General features: G+C 33.1%; 3 protein-coding genes across 4 annotated transcripts; 2 read left to right on the plus strand and 1 right to left on the minus strand.

Moving 5' to 3' along the window:
* Nucleotides 1-2,000: 2,000 nt before the first annotated feature.
* LOC123693278 (sphingosine-1-phosphate lyase) lies at nt 2,001-11,676 on the plus strand. Of its 2 annotated transcripts, XM_045638289.1 has the most exons (12): nt 2,001-2,359; nt 2,457-2,599; nt 4,953-5,168; nt 5,535-5,743; nt 6,125-6,358; nt 7,267-7,476; nt 8,042-8,162; nt 8,511-8,628; nt 9,089-9,235; nt 10,678-10,798; nt 11,381-11,510; nt 11,592-11,676. In XM_045638289.1, the coding sequence occupies exons 2-11, from the start codon at nt 2,464-2,466 to the stop codon at nt 11,495-11,497; spliced, it is 1,629 nt and encodes a 542-aa protein (XP_045494245.1). In that variant the 5' UTR covers nt 2,001-2,359; nt 2,457-2,463; the 3' UTR covers nt 11,498-11,510; nt 11,592-11,676. The 2 variants fall into 2 exon arrangements, with proteins under 2 accessions (XP_045494245.1, XP_045494244.1); XM_045638288.1 differs by lacking the exon at nt 11,592-11,676 and having other exon boundaries at nt 11,381-11,515.
* Nucleotides 11,677-12,635: 959 nt separating this feature from the next.
* On the minus strand, nt 12,636-14,868 carry LOC123693025. Its single transcript, XM_045637891.1, has 7 exons — nt 14,810-14,868; nt 14,186-14,252; nt 14,005-14,099; nt 13,731-13,847; nt 13,247-13,347; nt 13,037-13,066; nt 12,636-12,846 (listed from the first exon to the last, which is right to left on the minus strand). The coding sequence occupies exons 1-7, from the start codon at nt 14,831-14,833 to the stop codon at nt 12,669-12,671; spliced, it is 612 nt and encodes a 203-aa protein (XP_045493847.1). The 5' UTR covers nt 14,834-14,868; the 3' UTR covers nt 12,636-12,668.
* A 1,565-nt stretch (nt 14,869-16,433) lies between these two features.
* Nucleotides 16,434-20,523, plus strand: LOC123693237. Its single transcript, XM_045638238.1, has 11 exons — nt 16,434-16,655; nt 16,990-17,139; nt 17,542-17,638; nt 17,862-17,991; nt 18,230-18,314; nt 18,420-18,582; nt 18,737-19,135; nt 19,207-19,317; nt 19,393-19,581; nt 19,952-20,031; nt 20,253-20,523. Exons 1-11 carry the CDS (start codon nt 16,530-16,532, stop codon nt 20,508-20,510), a joined length of 1,788 nt encoding a protein of 595 aa, XP_045494194.1. The 5' UTR covers nt 16,434-16,529; the 3' UTR covers nt 20,511-20,523.
* The last annotated feature ends 417 nt before the right edge of the window (nt 20,524-20,940 follow it).

Consider the following 20,940-nt stretch of genomic DNA (forward strand, 5'->3'; position numbering starts at 1 on the left):
ATAACTAAACACTGGAGATATCGTCTAGGATTGACGACTGACGAGAAGTTCATTGACCCTAACTCATGTTTTTTATCCCTTTCACACCTAACTTTGTATTGCCACTGTTAATACGAAGTTTTCCCAAGGCTACTATGTATTCTGTAATATTCTGTGCAAAAGGATAGATTTTGTACATGAGTTCGTTGATAAATTGCCAACAACATCATTCAGAAGCAATGTTGGATGAGACAATTATTATTTATGCTAAATAAAATAAGTATCTGAACCAATTATTAAAAAGCGATATTCCCTAATTATGGGTAGTCACCATAATAAAATTATAGCAACTCTCACATTGACAATATGGCATGTGTGTCAAAAAAATTGCGTCGCTTCGAATATTTAAGTTAATATTGTTGCTTATTTAATAAATATTTTCCGAATATAAATAATGCATTGTATTGTGCAAAATTGCAGAAGTGTTTATTTACGTTATGTACAATATTCCTCAATACTCCTACATTTTCCTGTTTAGAATCATTTCAATGGCAAAAATTGTCAAATTTATCATCATTTTAGTAAGCAGTCATGTTAAATAAATTCTTTTCCTAATACTTTCATCATTTTTCAACAAGTTTTCAATAAACAAATTTAACAAGTAAGGGCGGCCGTACACGGACCGCTCTAGCAGTTAACGGCTGAGCGCCGTACACGGACGGCTCGAGCGGTCGGCGTCAACTGCTCGAGCCGTCGGTTGTTGACCGCTCGAGCCGTCGCTACTAACCGCTCGGGCGGTTGATTTTTTTGACTAGTTAAGTCATTGATTTTCAGGGGGGAAGGAGCCGTCGACGGCTCTAGCGCAGTCAACGGCTCGAGCAGTCAGTGTATGCCTCACGACCGCTCGCGAGCCGTCAACGCCACGGTGGAATTTCGTCATGCAGTTGACGGCTTGAAGCGGTCGCGACGGCTCGAGCCGTCACGTGTACGGCGGTTAATGAATGCCTATAGTTCACCACGCGGTCGCGGCTTCAAGCGGTCGGTCCCAACTGCTTGAAGCGGTCCGTGTACGGCCGCCCTAAGGTAACCATGATGACGGGTTTTTACGGATAGCGACGAGAATATATTGCTAAAACAATATTATAATGAACATTTAGAACACCATTTTAAAGATTTTTATACTAGTAATGAAACAACACACGTCATCGGTATTTCACCCTTTTTAAATTGAAATTTATATCTACTTTTTAACCTAATATTTTTTGTTTTATGTATTTCAGCTTTCCAAAAAATGAAATAAAAAGAAATATATGTGCCCATCAAGGGTAAAATTACTGAGGATTACGAGCCAGAAAAACCTTTTGAAAAATAAACTTTGTAAAGACCAGAACCTTTTGAAAAATAAACTTTGTAAAGTTAGCTGAAATTTTTGCAAGGCTGCTATAAACAGTTTCTCTTTGATGTTTTTGGCTTGAAGTTGACCCGTCGAAGCAACGCGTTTAAAAAGAAGATCTGAGTAGCTTTACAATATGGTAAACAGCATCTGATGCAATATATCGGTTCATATCCAAGCTTTGTAGCCAAAAGTTATTTAAAACTATCATTCTCTACCAATAAAGTATGACCAGTAATATTATAATATAAATACTGTTAAAAATATATGTCGTTATTATTTATAGACCATGATTTTTAGTTTTTTCTATTTCGAAAAATCCTGAATTTACAAACCAGCGTGGTCACTCCACAGAAAGAGACAAAAAACATAACTGACGTCATTCAAGGTCATATTTTCTTGTTACAAGTTAATGTTCATAGTGCAATCTCCAGTGTACTAGATAAAAGCTTCTTGTCTGTAACAGACTCACTGAACAGGACTGAATGAATATGATTGTATCAAGCAAGGTATCAAGTATAGTAAGTATAGATACTATTTTATTTTCAATTTTCTTGAATTATTTGTAGAACTTTTAAATCTTCCTTTATAGTTTATCTGTGGTGCTCTTGTTGTCATAAACATATGATTGAAAATAATTTTCCTCAAAACTCTGTGTTGTGTTTCTTGTACCTATTTTAACAGAATTAGGACAGTTAGGTAGATGTTAGTGCTCTAACAATTCATATTGCTTAATTTTTTTTATGTGGATTTTGCTAATTACGCCTTAGCAGCTGTTTTATTTAATAAAAAGTGTTCATAAATATCTAACAGAACATTTCCGTGACTATAAAAATTATTAAATTATATAGTTCAGCTGAACTTTGTGTTCTCAGGGATTTACAACTATCGCAAACTATAATTTGTTATCTACATAATTAACATGATTAAGAATTTGTAATTTTTGATTGATCCATAAAGATTTTAGTTTCTGATAAATAATTACAGGTAAATTGTTAACTCTACATTTATGAGTAATTGCAAATAATTAAATTATATCATTAATATTATTCTTTGTATTTTATCTGTTTTTGAAAAATTACAGTCTAATCATGAGTGAGCGACCACAACCATTGAAAGCCATCAATAAGTTCTTTGATGGTAAAGAACCATGGCAAATAGTGACTCTAACTGCATCTTCAGTATTAGCACTTGTCTGGGCACACAGTCTTTATAATGGAAAAGAAAGTGAGTATATTTTATTTCTACATAATAGGTATAACTCTTAGAAAAAAACTTCGTGGGTCTATTCCTGATACTTTTGGCTTAATGTGTATGGAATACAGGAATATAAAGTTTTTCTTTTCTAGTCATATTTTTTAAAACATTCCTATGTAATTGAAAATTCTTACAAATTTCGAAATTAGGAGATTTGTGTCAGTACTAGTACGACTGTACTTGTTTATCGTTTCATGTGTGTAATGATAATAGACACTATTAGCATAAACTGTAACCTTGAAAGTGATATTTCTAATTATTCTTTAACAACTGTTTGAACACTCCATACACTATTTGTACATTCAAATTACATTCATCTTTTTGTATTAGTTACTAGCTGTGGCCCATGGTTTTACCCATGTTGCTCTGTTCTAATTGGTATTAGCGTAATGATAATAATATATTGCCTATAGAATTCCTCAATAAATGGACTATCTATCAGTGAAATCATTTTTCAAATTCGACCCATGGTTCCTGACATTAGTGCGTTCAAGCAAACAAACAAACTTAGTATAGCTAATACACTATATTGTAAAATATTTATGATACACTAACCACCCTTTGCCGCCTTTGCCTGGGTTGACCTGGGATATAATATAAATGAAATAAAAAATAGCCTATGTCACTCAGAAATAATCTAAAAAAATTTGAAATACATTTCAGAGTTTAATCATAACATACATATAATTAAATCTTTCCTATCTATAAGTGAAGATAAAGGAAAAAATTTGGGCTTTACAGATGAAATGTAGAAATATTATTATCTATGTTTAATACTTCTTACTAATAATTGCCAAGTATAATTTTTTTTTATCACCGTTTCCTTCTAATAAAGGTGAAATGTAAAATGTGTTCATAGTTGTAAATAAAAAGTAGTATGATTATGATGTAATACTTAATTTTTCTGATTTGATATGATAAAATTAGAGATTTGAAGGTCTTTCGTTTTGTTTAAAACTCCAATTTAGGCATTCCTACTCAAAATAAAGATACATACAAAAGTTACGTTTTTTGAAAGGCTTACAAGGTCAATGTATAGGTACCTCCTAAAATAAAATAAGTACATACCTAAATAATATTTATAAAGAAGGAAAAGTTTCTGTGTTATTGAATAAGTTTATTTACGAGATTTTTCGAAAAATTGAGTCCCGAAATTGGAGCTGAATTTTTTATATTTTTTATTTCCTTATTAGTCAATTATACTTTAAACTGATGAAATAGTTGCGTATTTTTCTTAAACCACTACAGTATTCCGTCATCATAATATTGAGTCACTTCTAAAAGCTGCAAAGTCATTCTGATCATTTCTTCTCATCGAGTTTATTATCATATTTTCCTCAATGAATTTTTTTGGAGCGATGTCGTAATTTATTTTGTTCATAGTATTTTCCTCATTCAACTTGTGAATTTCTGATTGAAAAAAATGGGATCGATCGTGATTCAGATGTGCATATTGATTCCGTATAAATTGGATAGATGGACAAATTAGTCTAGATACAATTGGGAAATTCCTGTCCTCATTTTGTTTTGTGTTGTACAGTTCGATTTAATTCGGAAGTTAGGTGCAGGTGCGAGTGCGGGTGCAGGTCAGGGACCTTTGCGCACCCGCACTCGTTAAGGGTACCTAACGTCCCGCTATTAGGCATCTAAAATTGTTTTCTGTGCGAAAAAATAGCGATCGTTCGATGTCCCGAGCTGCCATTAAGTTTGAATCGTACTGTGCCCAGCGCTATCGGAACAAAGGGGCTCGGTCTAGATCTGGTGGTTCTCTATGTTTTGTATAACTAAGGTCCGCTGCATATGCTCCATATCTAGACAGCAATGTTCCGTGGAATGCACCGTGCACGTGTGAAACACTTAGACATTTGGTCCTCATGCATTGATAAAGGTGCAGAATTACTAACGCTACCGAAAGTTTATCCTAGAAACATTCTATTGTTAAAATTGTTAACAACACTATTTTTATTCTTATTTAATAAGAATGTCATTCAAGGGAAACGGGTTAGTTAAGCCTGTTAGTCATTTATAAATTCCTAATGACGCTATCTTTGTAATGTTCTTTGTTAGGGCAAATCCTATTCGGACAGTTTTATGTATAGCAGATGGTCATTACATACATATAAAGACTTGTTGTTGTATAGTGTATACGTTACAACCTACTTATTAGTAAGCGCAACTCATAAGAATTATTATTAAAAGTATTCAAAGGTTAATAGGCCAAATATAACGAAAACCCAAGTTATACATTTTTGTTATTTCTAAACATGTATTGTTATGTGTAATCTTTCCTGCTTGTAATGTTTCGTTTTGCTCTTACTTTCAGCGCCTACCACAAGACTAAGAAAAGAATTTTTCCGATGGCTTCGTCAAGTCCCAATAGTGAGAAGAAAAATCGAAGAGAAAATGGCAGAAATACAGAAAGATTTTAAAAAAGACGTAGCAAAGCGTTTGGCGGGTGTTCCTATAAATAGATACCTACCAGAAAATGGACTGCCTTCAGAAAGGGTTGCTGAAGAGATTAGGGATCACTTGAGTTTGGGTTAGTGATTTTAAAGTTTAGTTGATACAAAAAACTACACCTTTATCCGAATGTTAATCGGTTAAGCAATTAACATCACACTCATTTGTGTCTATATTCTATAACATAGAAAATAAGGTCATCAATAATAAATAAATATTTACGTATTTAATCCATTAGGCATTCATTAATGCTTACATGAAGGACGCACAAATTCTTAATTGAATGGTTAGGCCAAATGTCTTAAAAAATGCTCAATGTAGCTCGTTCGTTCTTTCTCTCCATAAACAACCTTGTCTTTGTGCCAAAAAAAAAATACCCGAATTGCATTAGCAATTCATTTGGCGATTCATTTTTATTGAGAAAACTAAAATATGTATTGTCTAGGCACATACGACTGGAAGGGCGGCAACGTATCGGGCGCGGTGTACCACACGAACGAGGACATCTGCCGCGTGGCGTGCGACGCGTACGCTCTCACTGCGTATACGAACCCGCTGCATGCGGATGTGTTCCCGGGCGTTAACAAAATGGAGGCGGAGATTGTGCGCATGGCGGCTAATCTGTTTCATGGAGATGACGAGTGCTGTGGCACGGTAAGTTTGAGTAATTGAGATAAACTGTATGGTAATTGTGGGGTGACCTTCGTACGCTCTCACTGCGTACACCAACCCGCTGCACAGGGATGTGTTCCCGGGAGTTAACAAGATGAAGAATGGTTTTAAATTCCATCTTCCGATTTCTATTACATTAATACCGGCATTAGAATTAATTTCTAATGCCGTTATGTATATAACGTAACCTTTTAAACTTTACCTTTCCCCTAACTTTTTTTCCCGTAACCTTTTCCCTACTAAGAATTTAAAAAGAACCTTACAAGCTAGAATATAAAATATATTCAATTAACGAATCAAGCTTTTGTTTTATCCATAAAGAAATCAATAAAATTTTCACCTATAAGAAATTTCCTTTTATAGGTTACTACCGGTGGAACAGAATCTATAATGATGGCCTGCAAAGCGTTCCGCGATTTGGCATACAACAATGGTATATCAAATCCACAAATGGTATTACCCACGACAGCACACACTGCGTTCGATAAAGCTGCCCAGTATTTGGGGATATCAGTCGTCACAGTGCCAGTAAATTCTGAGACGCTGACCGTTGATGTGAACGCTGTGAAAAAGGCTATTGGGAGAAGGACTTGTATGGTAAGTGGTATTGTCGATTTTTAATGAAATAAATAGGGTATGAAAGTGATAGTGTTTATTGTTATTATGGAACAGTAAAAAAAATGATAAATAGTTTTGATAGAAATGTGTATTTTTTTAACAAGTAACTTGCAAATGTAAAATTCCTTTTGAAATATTATGACGATTTAGCAAACTGAATTTAAAATAAATGCACAATATTTATATTGTATGTTGTGGTGCATGAAGGACAAAACTTCGTGATAAAAGATTTTTATTTTTTTATATCAAATTGTGTTTAAGTATAAAACATTTTTGAGGCTCTTTTTATTTTGTCCTGTTTCTGTTATACCTATCGTTTTATACTATGCATATAAGCATACAAGTCACATTCTCAATTCTGTGAGAATGTAATTTCTAATGAGAGTCAAGAATCTTCAAACCCATATCCAGGTTCAAACAGTGGGGAATATTCATGTTTTTCTTTTTTGTTTTAAATTAATAGTTTACTATTTTATAACGTAGAAAATAATAATAATGGGCTTCAAAATACTCTAGATATTTTTAAAAATGAAATTTAAAACTTTTAAAAAATTTAAACAGTTCAAACGCCGCCATTTTGCGCGCGCTTTGCGTGACGTCACATGACACGTCCAGTGGGTGTTTACCTTAGTGTTTATTGTGGAGTGATGAATACAATGTCGTGTCAGATGACGTCACATTTCATTCGACCTATGGTGGTGCGTTTTGGAAGTTTGAATTTCGCTCCCTTATTTTGCACTTTTTGAATATTATTATAGGGGTTTAAATAAGTAAATAAAAAAAAATCCTTTTCATTATAATATTACGATAATTAGTATTCGAGAAAAAATATTTTAGGCCATTTCAAATTTTATGCATTTGAAATATATTATATTAATCTCTTCCAGATCGTAGGCTCCGCCCCGAACTTTCCGTACGGCACGATGGACGACATACAAGCATTATCCGACATCGCGCTGGAGTACGGCGTGCCGCTGCACGTGGACGCGTGTCTCGGCGGCTTCGTGGCGGCCTTCATGCCGGCCGCCGGGTACCCCGTGCCCGTGTTCGACTTCCGCCTGCCCGGAGTGGCTAGCATGTCCGCTGATACGCATAAGGTGGGTCTATAACTCCTCCCTCAGAGAGCAGGATCATCAACGAACTTCCCCTATGGTACGACATAATAGATGACATACAAGCGTTGTTCGACGTCGTGCACGTGGACGCGTGTCTCGGCGGCTTCGTGCCCGTGCCCGTGTTCGATTTCCGCCTGCCTGGAGTGGCTAGAATGTCCGCTGATACGCATAAGGTGGGTCTATAATCCCCTCACCAGGTAATAAGATCATCACCTAACTTCATATAAACACTATCCGACATCGCGCTAGAGTAACGTCTATTAACTTGTTGTTGTTGTAAAAATATTAATTATTAAATAATTTAGTTGGAATTTGACGATACATAAATTATATGCAAGTAGGTTGTTGTATACCGGCATAGTTTGTATTTTTTAAATAGGAAATGCCATAAAGTCGCTTTTTGCAAGCGAATGCCGGCCGTTATCGCAGCCCGCTCGTTTCGCTCGCTCGGTTCGTGCGGCGGTTCATAAACAACCTAACAAGAATATAACTTTTACTTTATATATTTTTAATACCTAGTGTTTGTACCAATATTATTTTATTTCAGTACGGATTTGCGCCAAAAGGCACATCGGTAGTGTTGTATCGCCGACCAGAGTATCGTCACTGCCAGTATACTGTGACTACAGACTGGCCCGGCGGTGTTTATGGCTCTCCTACTGTTAATGGTTAGTATATTATGTAAGAGAGAGTAAGAGAATGAGTTAAAGAAAAAAGAGAGAGTGAGAGATATATCCAATCTAGTTTACTAATTATAAAATAATGAAATGATTTATAATTTCTTGTGATTACGTAGCGTACATAAAGTAAGCACTTGAGTAGAGTAAATAGATGTACATTGAGGCGACCTAATAAAACCACAAACAAAATATGTCCATGAGTAAAAAAATAACACTTTTATTATTGATATATGACAGGTGCCAGTAATAGTTATTAAAGTAATAATAATTTACTATGTTTAGATTTATTTATGTGCCAGTAATTATTGTTACTGTAATAATAACTTATATTTGTAGGCAGTCGAGCTGGAGGTTTAATAGCAGCGTGCTGGGCGACCATGATGTACATCGGCCGCGAGCGGTATGTGCGCATGACGGCAGACATCTTGGCTACCACCACGTACATCGAGGCTGAGTAAGTTAACAAAAAATAAAATATAGTAAGTTTATTTTATCACAATTTATAGGAACGAATACATTTATAATTCTATGCATAATAATAACTTTCATTTTGTTTAAATTTACATAATAAATACTAAGTGCTTAAATATGAATCCATATAAATTAGTAAAATCACTTTATCTCAAGAGCCAGAAGCTTCTCCCAATGAATTAATACGTTCTAAACAAGATAACGATACAACTAAACGTTAGTTCTCGTTAATGCGGAAGTTTGTCTTTCTTTCACGTCACAACGCAGCGTATTTTAATATTCCTGTTTGATCTCCTTTACTGCAGGAATACTCAAGTATTGATTATCCCGTAAAAATATTGAATATCTGCATTTTTATTTTTGTAAGAAATAAATGGACTACTATATGATTCGAAAAAATTTTTTTTTTTTTGCTAAGACGATTTTTTTTATTCATTTACCAGGTTACGCAAAGTGAAAGGCATCTACATATTCGGCAAGCCGGCGACCACCGTGATTGCGTTTGGCTCTAAGGAGTTCGACATTTTCACAATGGCCGAACTTTTGCACAAGAAAGGGTGGAGTTTGAATGCGCTGCAATTTCCTTCTGGGTATGTCATAACGTCTCAGAACAATTGGTTATATTATTACAAATATCACAAGCTGGATCAGTCTGGTATCATTGTGTTTGTTCTTTGTATTTTCGTTCATGTATGGATTTGATAGGCGTAGAATATTCTTTCGTTGTTCTTAGTGTCTTCGAGAAGATTCTGTGCAATGTAATAATATTGAACAAAACTGAATACGAGATTTCGTTTACACTAAAATATCACGAAAGATTGCTCTTGCTCTAGCTCTGTGTTCGTTTGATGTAAATGCATCGTTATATTGTGGTATTTAATACATATAATGTAATAATCATCTTAATATATATATAAATCTCGTGTCACAATGTTTGTCCTCAATGGACTCCTAAATCAACTCCTTAACCGATTATAATAAAATTCGCACACCATGTGCAGTTCGATCCAATTTGAAGGATAGGATAGTTTAAATCTCAAATCGTTTTATGGCCGTTCCCAATATCTTATCTATCTTACGATAGATAGAACCTTACTAGCTATCGGAGATAGCTGATATCTATAACCGTAGTTTGAATATTGGGAACGGCCATAGAGAAAGCGGGCGAAGCCGCGGGCGGTAAGCTAGTCTATACAAATATTATAAAGAGGAAAGGTTTGATTTTTTGTTTGTTTGTTTGTATGAATTGAATAGGCTCCGAAACTACTTGGCAGATTTGAAAAATTCTTTCACTGTTGGAAAGCTACATCATTTCTGAGTGACATAGGCTATATTTCATTTTCAAAAAAAATAGGCATCCTTACTAAAATTACGATAACGTAATCCAAGGTGTGAAAAAAATATCAAAAAACTACCTTACATCGCGTGCGCTGCGAAAACTATTGATGATAGAACAAAATGATATACTACATTTTTTTAGAACACACCATTATCTACAAAAAATCAGCGGCAGCATATCTCTAACTATTACAGTCATGTCACAATAAGCGTTTTTTTATTGAAAAAAAGAAATTAAAATACCACCGCTACAAAAAGCTCTTTATTTGTACCTTGGTATTAACCCTTATCAAAATAAACGATGTATTATTTAAGACTGCTTCAATATCTTTATATTACTTTTTGAATTATTCGATTCTGACAATCAAATCAAAAGATATCACGAGTTAAAAAAAAATTAAAAAATAAACTGTATTCGGCTAGCTATGCGTTGTAGCGTCACTCGGGCAGGGGTACGGGAGGGGGGTTAAGATCACGAAATAAACTTGCCGCGCGGCTTACTCGCGCGGTCGGCTACCTACGTGATGGACGTGTGCGGAATTTACGCTTGATAATAATTCGTTTAGTAAAATTAACAAATCTAAATGTAATGTTTAATGCCCGTGCGAAGCCGGGACGGGCCGCTAGTATAATATAAAATAATAATCATATAATATATGTGGTATATAATATAACCTATTTTCATGTATCCCAGCATCCACATCTGCGTGACGCACGCACACACGGCTGCGGGCGTGGCGGAGCGGTTCGTGCGTGACGTCACGGAGGCGGCCGCGGAGTGTCGCCGCAGTGGGGCGGCGCCGGTTGGCGGGAAGGTGAGAGATGCATAGCTTCTATCGCGGGCCTTGAGCGCGGGGATCGAATCCAGAAATCCCGTAACGAAAAAAACCTCACGCTCCCCACTCCGACGGGCACGGAGGTGTGGCTTGAAGGCATAGTATGCAATAGCTTTGCCGCGGCAGTCCCCGAGTGCCACAATTATTTTTTTTTAGTTTTTTTGTTTTTTGGTGGATTTTTAATGACTTTTTCTTGTTGAAACGAAATAAAAAACCATAAGATGTAACGACACTTAGCTTTTTGTTATTGCCGTGCGGCGTGCGCGTGTTTCTCTGTCTGTCTCTTTCTCTCTCTCATAGAACTTCGTTCTATACGGGAGTCCCTTGACACCTCTCAAGTTATTTTTTTTTTGATAGTTACTTTAATAATACATATTGAATACCCAGGATATGTATATAAACTAAAAATTAAATGTTTCCTCTTCATAATATCAGTTTGGATTACTTGGTCGTTCCAACTATTAAATAATTATAGTCTCTTTTACCCATATCGGTTTATTATGTTTTAACAATAAATACTATCAAAATATTATCGACATGACAAATTGTATTTTTTTACAGATGGCAATCTACGGAGTAGCGCAAAGCATTTCCGACCGAAGCCTCGTGTCCGACATAACGAAGCATTTCATAGATTCCATGTACTATTTGCCAAAACCCGAAGATTTAGAAAAATAAATGTTCTTATAATATAGAGTTTTTTTTTTTTTTTGTAAGGTGTCTCTTAATGTTAGCCAAAAGGGCTTCTACATTTTAACGCGGACGCGATAATATAGAGTACTAGTGTACATTGTTTACGCATAATATATTGCTTTAATTTGTAAAAATATTGAGAAATAATTTTTATTCTATAAGTAAGTACTCTGTTAAGGAACAAAGAATTATATTTGTACGATTGTATTCAATAGTCTATTTTATGAAATACATAGTATTTGTTAATAACGGGTAGATTAACATTTTTGTTGTAATAATTTCATTACATTTTCCTTCACTTTTATATTATGTAAATGAAAGTATGATTACACGTAATAAGTGTGTAATTTTTTAAGCTATTGCATAGCTTCTATCGCGGGCCTTGAGCGCGGGGACCGAATCCAGAAATTCCGTAACGAAAAACCTCACGCTCCCCACTCCGACGGGCGGAGGTGTGGCTTGAAGGCATAGCATGCAATAGCTTTGCCGCGGCAGTCCCCGAGTGCCACACGTATTTTTATTTTTCTAATATGTTATGGTATAAAATTTGATACATATTATTTAAAAATGCGGGTTCGTTTAGATTTTTGTAGAAAGATTGGTAATGGAACTCTATGTTAATATTTATTGTGATTGAACATTTAAATGTATTCATTGTTACAAATTTTATTAGGTAATAAGGAAAGTTTGTAAAGATATTTATGATTCATTCCTAAGTGAAGACTTTCGATTTAATAGTTTATTATAATAAATGTATTGGAAAAATTCAATGTTTTATTGTATACATAACTAGCCGAATATCAAACCTTTTCCTAGTAAAAAGCCAATGCTGCTCCTAAATAGAGTAGCTTTCAGTTAGAATTTTATTATTATCTAATTATTATAAAAAATATCAATTTAGAAACTATCTCTTTATTATATTAGTTTTGAGTTTAAATTTTGTTTCTGTTTTACTTAAGTATTTCACTATAAAATTTCAAATAAAATCTTGGGTTTTTCAAAAGAAATATATAACGCAAAGTCAATGATTTTCAATAGGTACCTACATACATACTTGATACAAAAAGTAATAACCACATAACATATTATATGCACATAATATAATAGAAAATAAAAAACTTCGTTTTATTTGTAAATATTTTATTACGATTCAATTCTACTTTTTTCTCTCAACACACTCGCAACAGCAAGGAATATAGAAATGTTCCACAAATGCTTCACGTTTAGACCTCGATAATGCTATCATTTCTCTCAGTATGTATTTCTGAACGCAAATTCCCTCGGAGTCGTTGCTGAATAACGCTAACAAGGAACAACGACCATTTTCTGTATTGCTGAAAAAACCGAGGAGTTAAATCAGTCATAATTTAAGTTTTCGTAACTAGGACTAGTTATGTTTACAATTATTTTTTTTTTAATTAAGTATTTTTTTAAGAAATATCTGATAATGATTATTTATACTCTTACTGAAATGAAATTCAGGCCCCAAAATTTATATTTGCATTGCTATGTTTATACACTTACCCTCGCATCATCATTTTTTTATCATTTGGTCTGTGAACAGAAATAATAATTTTTAATGTAATATTAATCTTGGTATTAATTAAAATGTATGATATGATATTACAAATAATGCATTTTCGTGACATCGTATCTGTAGACCTCTTAAAACTCTATCTTTTACTTTCAATATAAATGCACTACTAATTAATTAAAATAAAAATAAAAACTAACCTGCATATTTCCACACGAAATCGTTGAACTGGTTCTTGTTTAGAATTTAAAATATAAAACCACAAGCCACTTTTGCTTTTGGCAGCTTTCGGAACATAGAGCTAAAAGTAGTTATTAGGTAAACATTATAATTGCGTACAATCACTTAATCACACATTTCATATATGATCATATTATATAATCACATATTTCAAATGGTTAAAGTATATTTTGTGTAGAATAGACTTGATTGCTGAAGCGGGTATCATGGGTGGTAGGCGTTGCCCCAGTAGGTATGACAAAAGGACGAGTATTTTTTCTATTCTTAAGAATTTCTCGTAATAACTTCATAACATATTGAATTTGCCGTTTGTGGATTAATAATTGTTTATAATGCTCGATCTTATTTGAAGGAAAAAGTCGTATATACATATATTTAAAAAACTATAAGTATAGTTAACCGTCTCTGGGAAAAATGTGAGGCATCTTTGATTTAGGTACTTACTTTTTCCATAGAATCACACAGTTCTACTTCTAGAGGAGTGAATGCAAATCTGCTCTCGATTGAAAGCGTCGATGCGAAAGTGATATCATTACTGAATATAGTTTGGTTATTTCTGAGCTGAAACAAATTATATAAAGGAAAATGCCATTTATAACGGTAAGTATAAACGTTTTTATAAATTAATTAAAAAAAATTACACTAATTCGAGCTTGGGCAGAGCGATCAAATAGTAAAAAATAAAAATAAATTAACCCTATAGTAGATGATGACAAACCTCTTTTATTAGTTCGTTTGCGATATCTTCTGGATAATCCGGAACCTCAGTACAAATGCCCAATGTTCTACATTCTGGTGAGAGTTTTGATTCATCTGTAAAATGAAAGCTGATTCATAACCGCTTTTTTTCGACTCTTTTTGTAATGACCTTATATTTTTTTAAAGTAAGAAATACATACCGATAGGCATCCACGATCCATTCACGGAGACAAATAATACGAGGGTTGTAAAGTATTTTAGATATATCTGTAAATAAATTTAAGCGTGATTTTAAACGAAAAGTATTGATTAAATATACTAGGTATAAGAAGCTAGAAGAAAACCTCGTCGTAGAGACAAATTGCTACAGTAGAATTCCTAGATAATAGTTAAATATTTAATCATTAAACACCTAATATAAATGCCTGTTATGTATCTACAAAACGAAGATCTCTTCGTGGAAAATTACTAGCGCTTCTATATACCTATATCTATATCTTTCAGGACTGGACGCTACATTAAATAAACATCTACATAGATTTAAATGGATTATATAAATTGCTTAATAAACAGTCAAACAAGAAAAAATATTTTGGTTACAAGGAATATAAATAATACATAATAAATGCTCTTATGGTTTAATCACAATAATTATTATACTTCGATTTTACTTATAAGGTACCTATTAATAAATTATTTAAATAGTTAAAATATGTAATACTTTATACTAAAGTATGCACATAACTTCAAGAAGAAAATACACATTAGCTCTTATGAAATTCAATAAATTATAGTTACCTAGAACTTCTAAAAAATCTACTTACAAAACGAGACAACTGCCCAGCCATGTTTTCCTCTCACAGTGAATACTTCAACTGAAATACTGAAATCATACCAATTTCATTTATAATATTGTGATATATATTAAATGTGTATGCGTGCAATTGCATCAATGAATTATCTTTACTTACTCATAAGTCGTAGGTAAGTACCTACAGCTATTTGCTTTCTATTTAATGCATATTCGCGTAAGCTCAATTATACTGCGAATTATCACTACATAGTATAAAACAAAGTTCTCTGTCCCTTTGTATGCTTAAATCTTTAAAACTACGCAACGGATTTTGATGCGGTTTTTTTTAATAGATAAAGTGATTCAAGAGGTAGGTTTAAGTATATAATTTATTAGGTTTTAGACAAAGCGGGCGAAGCAGCGGGCGGTAAGCTAGTTTATTATGATTGATTCTCAAATATTTTAGTAGCACTTGCTACATACATAGAATATATTGGAGCAATGAAATACGTTTTGAAATGAATCGTGTGATTAACATGTATTAAAGCATAGAATAAACGCAAAAAGTATCCTACGCTATTCATTTAACGCGATAAGCGCATTTATTAAATGAATCATAGTTTTAGTAAACCTCTACAATTTGAAAAGCAGGTCAATGTGATTAAAATTGAAATAATATCTTAATGATAAAATATTTGTTAATATAAATTAAATAATTATGTAGAAAAGAAGTCGAATGATTCTAATATGGTTTATGAGGTGGTTCTTTGGATTAATATTTGTGGCAGTATCTCGTGGATACACATTATCTAGATCACCATAAACCGCATCAGACACGCACACCAAAGTTCAATAAAAATTTAACTCTACAATAGAGTCAGACTTTGGGATGCGATAATTTTTCTTTCAGCAAAAAAGTAGGGCTAAACAAAGTAGGAGTAAGTAGTATAAGCGGATGTAAGATGCGATGGTAGATATCATATTTTTTCACTGGGAAATTATATGCAATTTTAATAATCGTAGAAATGTTATTATATATTGAATTCATCTCTATTTAAATGACAAATTGAAACAGTAATTTACTTATTTATAATGAGGATAAAGGAAAATTAGTCAAGTGTGATACACAAACCACAATAATGGTTCTGATATTACATACGTAGAAATATATATACAATATGTATTTTATGTACTTGTAAATTAACTACATATGTGATGGCTAGATCTGTGTGACATTACACATTATTATTGGAACTTTGGTGATACATATAATAAAATAAATAAACTGCTTAATTTCACTCAGGAAGTTTAATTTATTTTATAATGTATCGTAGGTAGGTAATTGTAATTTATTTTTACATTTTAAGTTATTTGAAACTGTTTGTTAATCTTATACTTAATATAAAAATGAGTCCCAAAATGTGTTGGTAAGCGCATAACTCGAGAACGGCTGAACTGATTTCGTTAATTCTTTTTTTGTATATTCCTTGAAATACGAGGATAGTTCTTATGGAGAGGAAATGTATACGTGTACCATGGGCGAAGCCGGGGCGGACCGCTACTTTGTTATCTAGCTCTATTTATTACATAAAAAATTTAAATGGATTCAATTCAGGTTGTATTTATACTCATTCAATATACCGTTTGAACAATAAAGTTCATAATCATAATAAAGTTGTTGAAAAGAAGTCATTTTGACACAAAGATACTTGTCACAGTAAATCAAAAAATCAACATGTGAATAAAATTTTATGATGAAATGCTTTATAGCTGTGATCTTTATTGGTTTACAAATTGTGACGTCGAATGGCTCAGTTAATTACTGCGGATCTAGAATGTGTGGTCACACAAATGGCCATACATTTTGCAGGTATTTGGTAAGTTAAAATTAATTTATCAATAGTTTTTCATTTTATTATAAAACAGTCCTTCTCGTTCGCTATAGACTCAAAAACAACTACATCGATTTTCATGCCGTTTTCACCCATCGACAGTCTGCTCGCGGGCGAAGCTACGGGCGGTAAGCTGGTTCAACATTATATTTTACAATTACTTAGTTAATCTTTTTTTTATCAACATAAAATTAAAAGATTTGTATCGGTTTCAACTTGGCGTTTACGCAAGCTTATTTTCCATGTATTTTTATTTTCCTATTGATATGTAGTGTTTCAAGAGCACCACATAATAATAATTGATCTTATGCTACAATAGTCGGGACCGGGACCCACGTGCTTAGGTTACATGCAGGCGCCTCTTTCAATGGATGATAAGGTGCGAATCATGGCTCGCCTTAATCGCAGACGGAGTGATATCGCGATGGGCTTGAATGATTGGCCTCCTGCTGCAGACATGCTCAAATTGGTAAATGTTTTATTTTACTTGTCACAGATAATCACTACATATTATAAAAGTCGCTTTCTCTGTCCCTATGTCCCTTTGTATCAATGCTTAAATCTTTAAAACTACGCAACGGATTTTGATGCGATTTTGTTTAATAGATAGAGTTATTCAAGAGGAAGGTTTTCGTATATAATTTATTTGGATTTAGACAAAGCGGGCGAAGCCGCGGGCGGTAAACTAGTAATATTAAATATTATTTCATTATTAAACAATTGTGGAAAATCTTGTATGTATATTGTATATTCGGTTGGGCTGTGAATGGATATTAAACTACTTTTTGCCATCGCAATTATTTATATTTATTTGATCGTATCCAAATTCTCAATCTCTTAGGTTTTATTAACTTTTATCAATTTATTTTAGCGTTGGGTTGATGAATTGTCACGAGAAGCGCAGCTGTGGGCCGACCAGTGTAGACCTCCGAGTCACATTGAAGAGCATGACGCTTGCCGGGATCTTTGTACGTATACTCTCATTAGCTTAAAGGAAAAAGTATCTACCAAGTAATTTACAAATATAAATGAACATTGTGAAATAACCAAATTGAATCACTTACTTTTGTAGTTTAGTAAAAACACACCAATAACACTACTAACAAGATGGCTTGAGTCATAATTCGCTAACTAATAAATATTAGAGCACTATAAATGTATTAATATTTGTTATTAAAATGTGATTTTCAGATTCTGTCTCAGTAGGACAGTGTGTGGCATCGATAGTGGGCGAAGCGCCGGGACTGCGGCCGGAGACGATGGTCGACATCTGGTACATGCAACGGATATCTTATGAAGGAAACTTTACTTCATATATTCCGTAGGTTTCGTCTTTCTATTATATTGTTATTGTTGATTGACGTATATAAGAGTTACACAAATTGTTTTATAATTAACGTGAACAATGTAATACGTTTATATTCAAAGAAACAAATCCATGAAATGATAAATGTTGTATTTTATGGTTGCCCTGCTTGGTTTATTAATGTATGTTTAATTCATACGTCTAATAATTAATATAAATTAGAATATTGCTATTATTCAATCTCTTTGTCAAGGTCTTCAAATAGCTATTACGGCGATTTTGCTCAAATGATTTGGTCACGCACGTATATGGTTGGATGTGGAAGAAGTAGATTCATGGTAAGTGAAAGGTATAACTGAAATATTAAAAAAAATCGTCTAATCAAAATGTTTTATGGAGAGCCCAGTAAAGGACATCTACAAAACTCTATATCTCTGTTTAAGGCACTATGGCGTGGTCGCGTTCGAAGCGTAGAACGTTTAGTTTGTAACTTTGCACCCCGAGGGCCCATACCCTTCCGAGCGCTCTGGACGCCTGGCGAACCAGCCACTATGTGTCCTTCGAGATCCCGACCCGATCCTGATGTACCTGGACTTTGTACTTTCCGTTAGTATCACAATTAGTATACTAGTCCTACTCCATAAATCTTAATTTAGTTACCTACTACTACAGACTGTATTTCCCGAAATGCGGATATTTCAAATGAAGTATTGTGAGTCAGTGCGTTTAGATTATTCAAAAGTGGTTAAATTAATTCCAGTAAATGACATTAAAATTCCTGAAGACGCCGATAAGGACATGGGTATTGAAGAACACTTGCTTTTAAATACTGTACTTGAAATAGAAAATAATGACACATTAAATTATATGGGAAGCTTAGACGAGCATTACTTAAAGACAGTAGCTATGGCCACTATTGATTATCTGTTTACAACTGAACTATATTCTAATAATAACTTATATAAGAGAGAAGCAATGGATAGTAAAATATACGAAGAAAATGCTACATATTTAAACAAAGAAGTTACCACTATAGTACCGGATTCAACAGTTATTCAAAATAAATGGATTGCAAAAAAGAAAGTAAGTGTGGTTGGACGTCCAAAACCGTATAATTTAGAAGAATTAGATGATCAAACGATACCGAAATTATTAAGAAGTAAGTAAATCTAGAAAAAAGATCACCTTGAATTAAATTGTACATAACAATGATACTGAAACCTGTTCCAGATGAAATCGTTGAAGACACCACAGAAAAATGGGATCTCTATGCTGATTTTGATTATAAGGAACTGGATAATTATGGATCAACTACTTTAATATCAAAAAACATAACAACTGGTGTGTTAAGATCGTATGAGAATAGTAATAGAAATAAGTACAGAAATGGAATTGAGATAAAATTTAATTTTCCAGGCCATGAATCAACGGAACTAGACAGTCAGACAGATATAGAATCACTAAGAATTGAAACAATCGAAAATTCAGAAAAATATATTACGCCTGAGATTGAATTAAAATCTAATTTCTCAATGATACTCAATCTATCCAATACTGTGTCGTATGAAACAACTAAAGATTACTTAGATGATTATCTTTCAGATCGTAAGTTGTAAATAATACATAATTGTGGTTAAATGAACGTGCGGTTCGAAGATAAACTGCGTTTTATTATGTGTTGTAAAAAATATGTGTCTGTTTGTACAAACATAATATTATTTTCAATTAATATAAAAATGCAATACAAAGTTACTAAAACAACCATTAAAACTAAAAAATTGCATAAACATCATAGTACCTAGTATAGTAATTCTTCGTTTAACTGTCTTAATTTTTAAAAAGGATATTCAATTGTGTTTGCAACCTAAATGGTTTAGGACCTAGAGAGGTCTATCACTGTTATGTTAAGCCAAATGTGAAGAATTAATTTTTACAAATACAAATATAAAATGTTGATATTTTACTTTCTTTACAGCGGAGACATTTCGACAGTTGCAAGAAGCTTTAGAGCGTATGGAGAACAATTTGGCTGATCCAGCAACCAGTATAGGAAAGGTAACAATAAAAAAAATGTTAATTCTACGCTTATTTATATTTACCTTAGATTAAACAAAAGACTTCTAATCTAAGTTGATTTGTGGAAGTTTTGTTTCTCATTTTTGTATTAAAATATTTTTTAAAATTCTATGAATTGGAAAAACATAGGAATTATTTATGAGTGTGATTTATTTGCTAAATAAAAAATTGAAGTATAACTAATAAAATATTTTATACAGGTTCGACGCGAAATAAGGACTCAGCAGCCTGAATCCAATGTTACCCAATCGAGAAGAAACAGCAAACAACGTGCTGAAGAATTGTTGGCAGAGATAGAGAGAAATAAAACATTACAAAGAGGTCCAATGCTAAATATGGTATTGAAGTATTTGCCATATTTAAAGCCGTATGAAAGTACTATTTTAGGTGAAGACTCGCAAAATAGCGCCAAAAGGATAATGCCATCGATTATTTTGCTTTTAGTTTTGTGTATGTGAATTGTTTTAGAGATTTAAGAATTTTTATTTATTTTAGATTTGAGTTTGATTTGTTTAATATATTTTAAAAACGGATATAGAATTTTAATTTTTCTCATTAAAAAAATCATGAAAACCATGCAGCAGACGATACATATCTTACGTTAAAAGAATTTTTATTATAACAATTAGTTTATGGTTTTAAAAGTGCAAAGAAGTTTATTAGCCAACATGTTTCGAATAATGGCATCCAATCGGGAATTCCCTTGTGCTAATGTTGATGACCTTTTATTGTAATATGTATAAAAGAATGGAATTTCTTTTAAATTTTAAAAGGGTGTTTCAAACTAAAAAGCTTATACGTACAATGTACATAAATTGTTAATTTGCAATTAAATTGAAAGCAGTTATATAGTGTTAGAGCGGTCATTGGTCGGTAGTTTATCGCTAA

This window comes from Colias croceus, chromosome 7 (genome assembly GCF_905220415.1).
Source record: "Colias croceus chromosome 7, ilColCroc2.1".
NCBI lineage: Eukaryota > Metazoa > Arthropoda > Insecta > Lepidoptera > Pieridae > Colias > Colias croceus.

Coding starts and splice junctions, on each gene's coding strand:
- LOC123693278 (XM_045638289.1), top strand. CDS start 2,464: ATGAGTGAGCGACCACAACCATTGAAAGCCATCAATAAGTTCTTTGAT. Junction 5,744..6,124: donor ATGACGAGTGCTGTGGCACG/GTAAGTTTGAGT, acceptor TTCCTTTTATAG/GTTACTACCGGTGGAACAGA. Junction 7,477..8,041: donor TGTCCGCTGATACGCATAAG/GTGGGTCTATAA, acceptor ATTTTATTTCAG/TACGGATTTGCGCCAAAAGG.
- LOC123693025 (XM_045637891.1), bottom strand. CDS start 14,833: ATGGCTGGGCAGTTGTCTCGTTTT. Junction 14,100..14,185: donor TGGATCGTGGATGCCTATCG/GTATGTATTTCT, acceptor TTCATTTTACAG/ATGAATCAAAACTCTCACCA. Junction 13,067..13,246: donor TTTCGTGTGGAAATATGCAG/GTTAGTTTTTAT, acceptor TTCTGTTCACAG/ACCAAATGATAAAAAAATGA.
- LOC123693237 (XM_045638238.1), top strand. CDS start 16,530: ATGATGAAATGCTTTATAGCTGTGATCTTTATTGGTTTACAAATTGTG. Junction 19,136..19,206: donor GATACCGAAATTATTAAGAA/GTAAGTAAATCT, acceptor AACCTGTTCCAG/ATGAAATCGTTGAAGACACC. Junction 20,032..20,252: donor CAGCAACCAGTATAGGAAAG/GTAACAATAAAA, acceptor TATTTTATACAG/GTTCGACGCGAAATAAGGAC.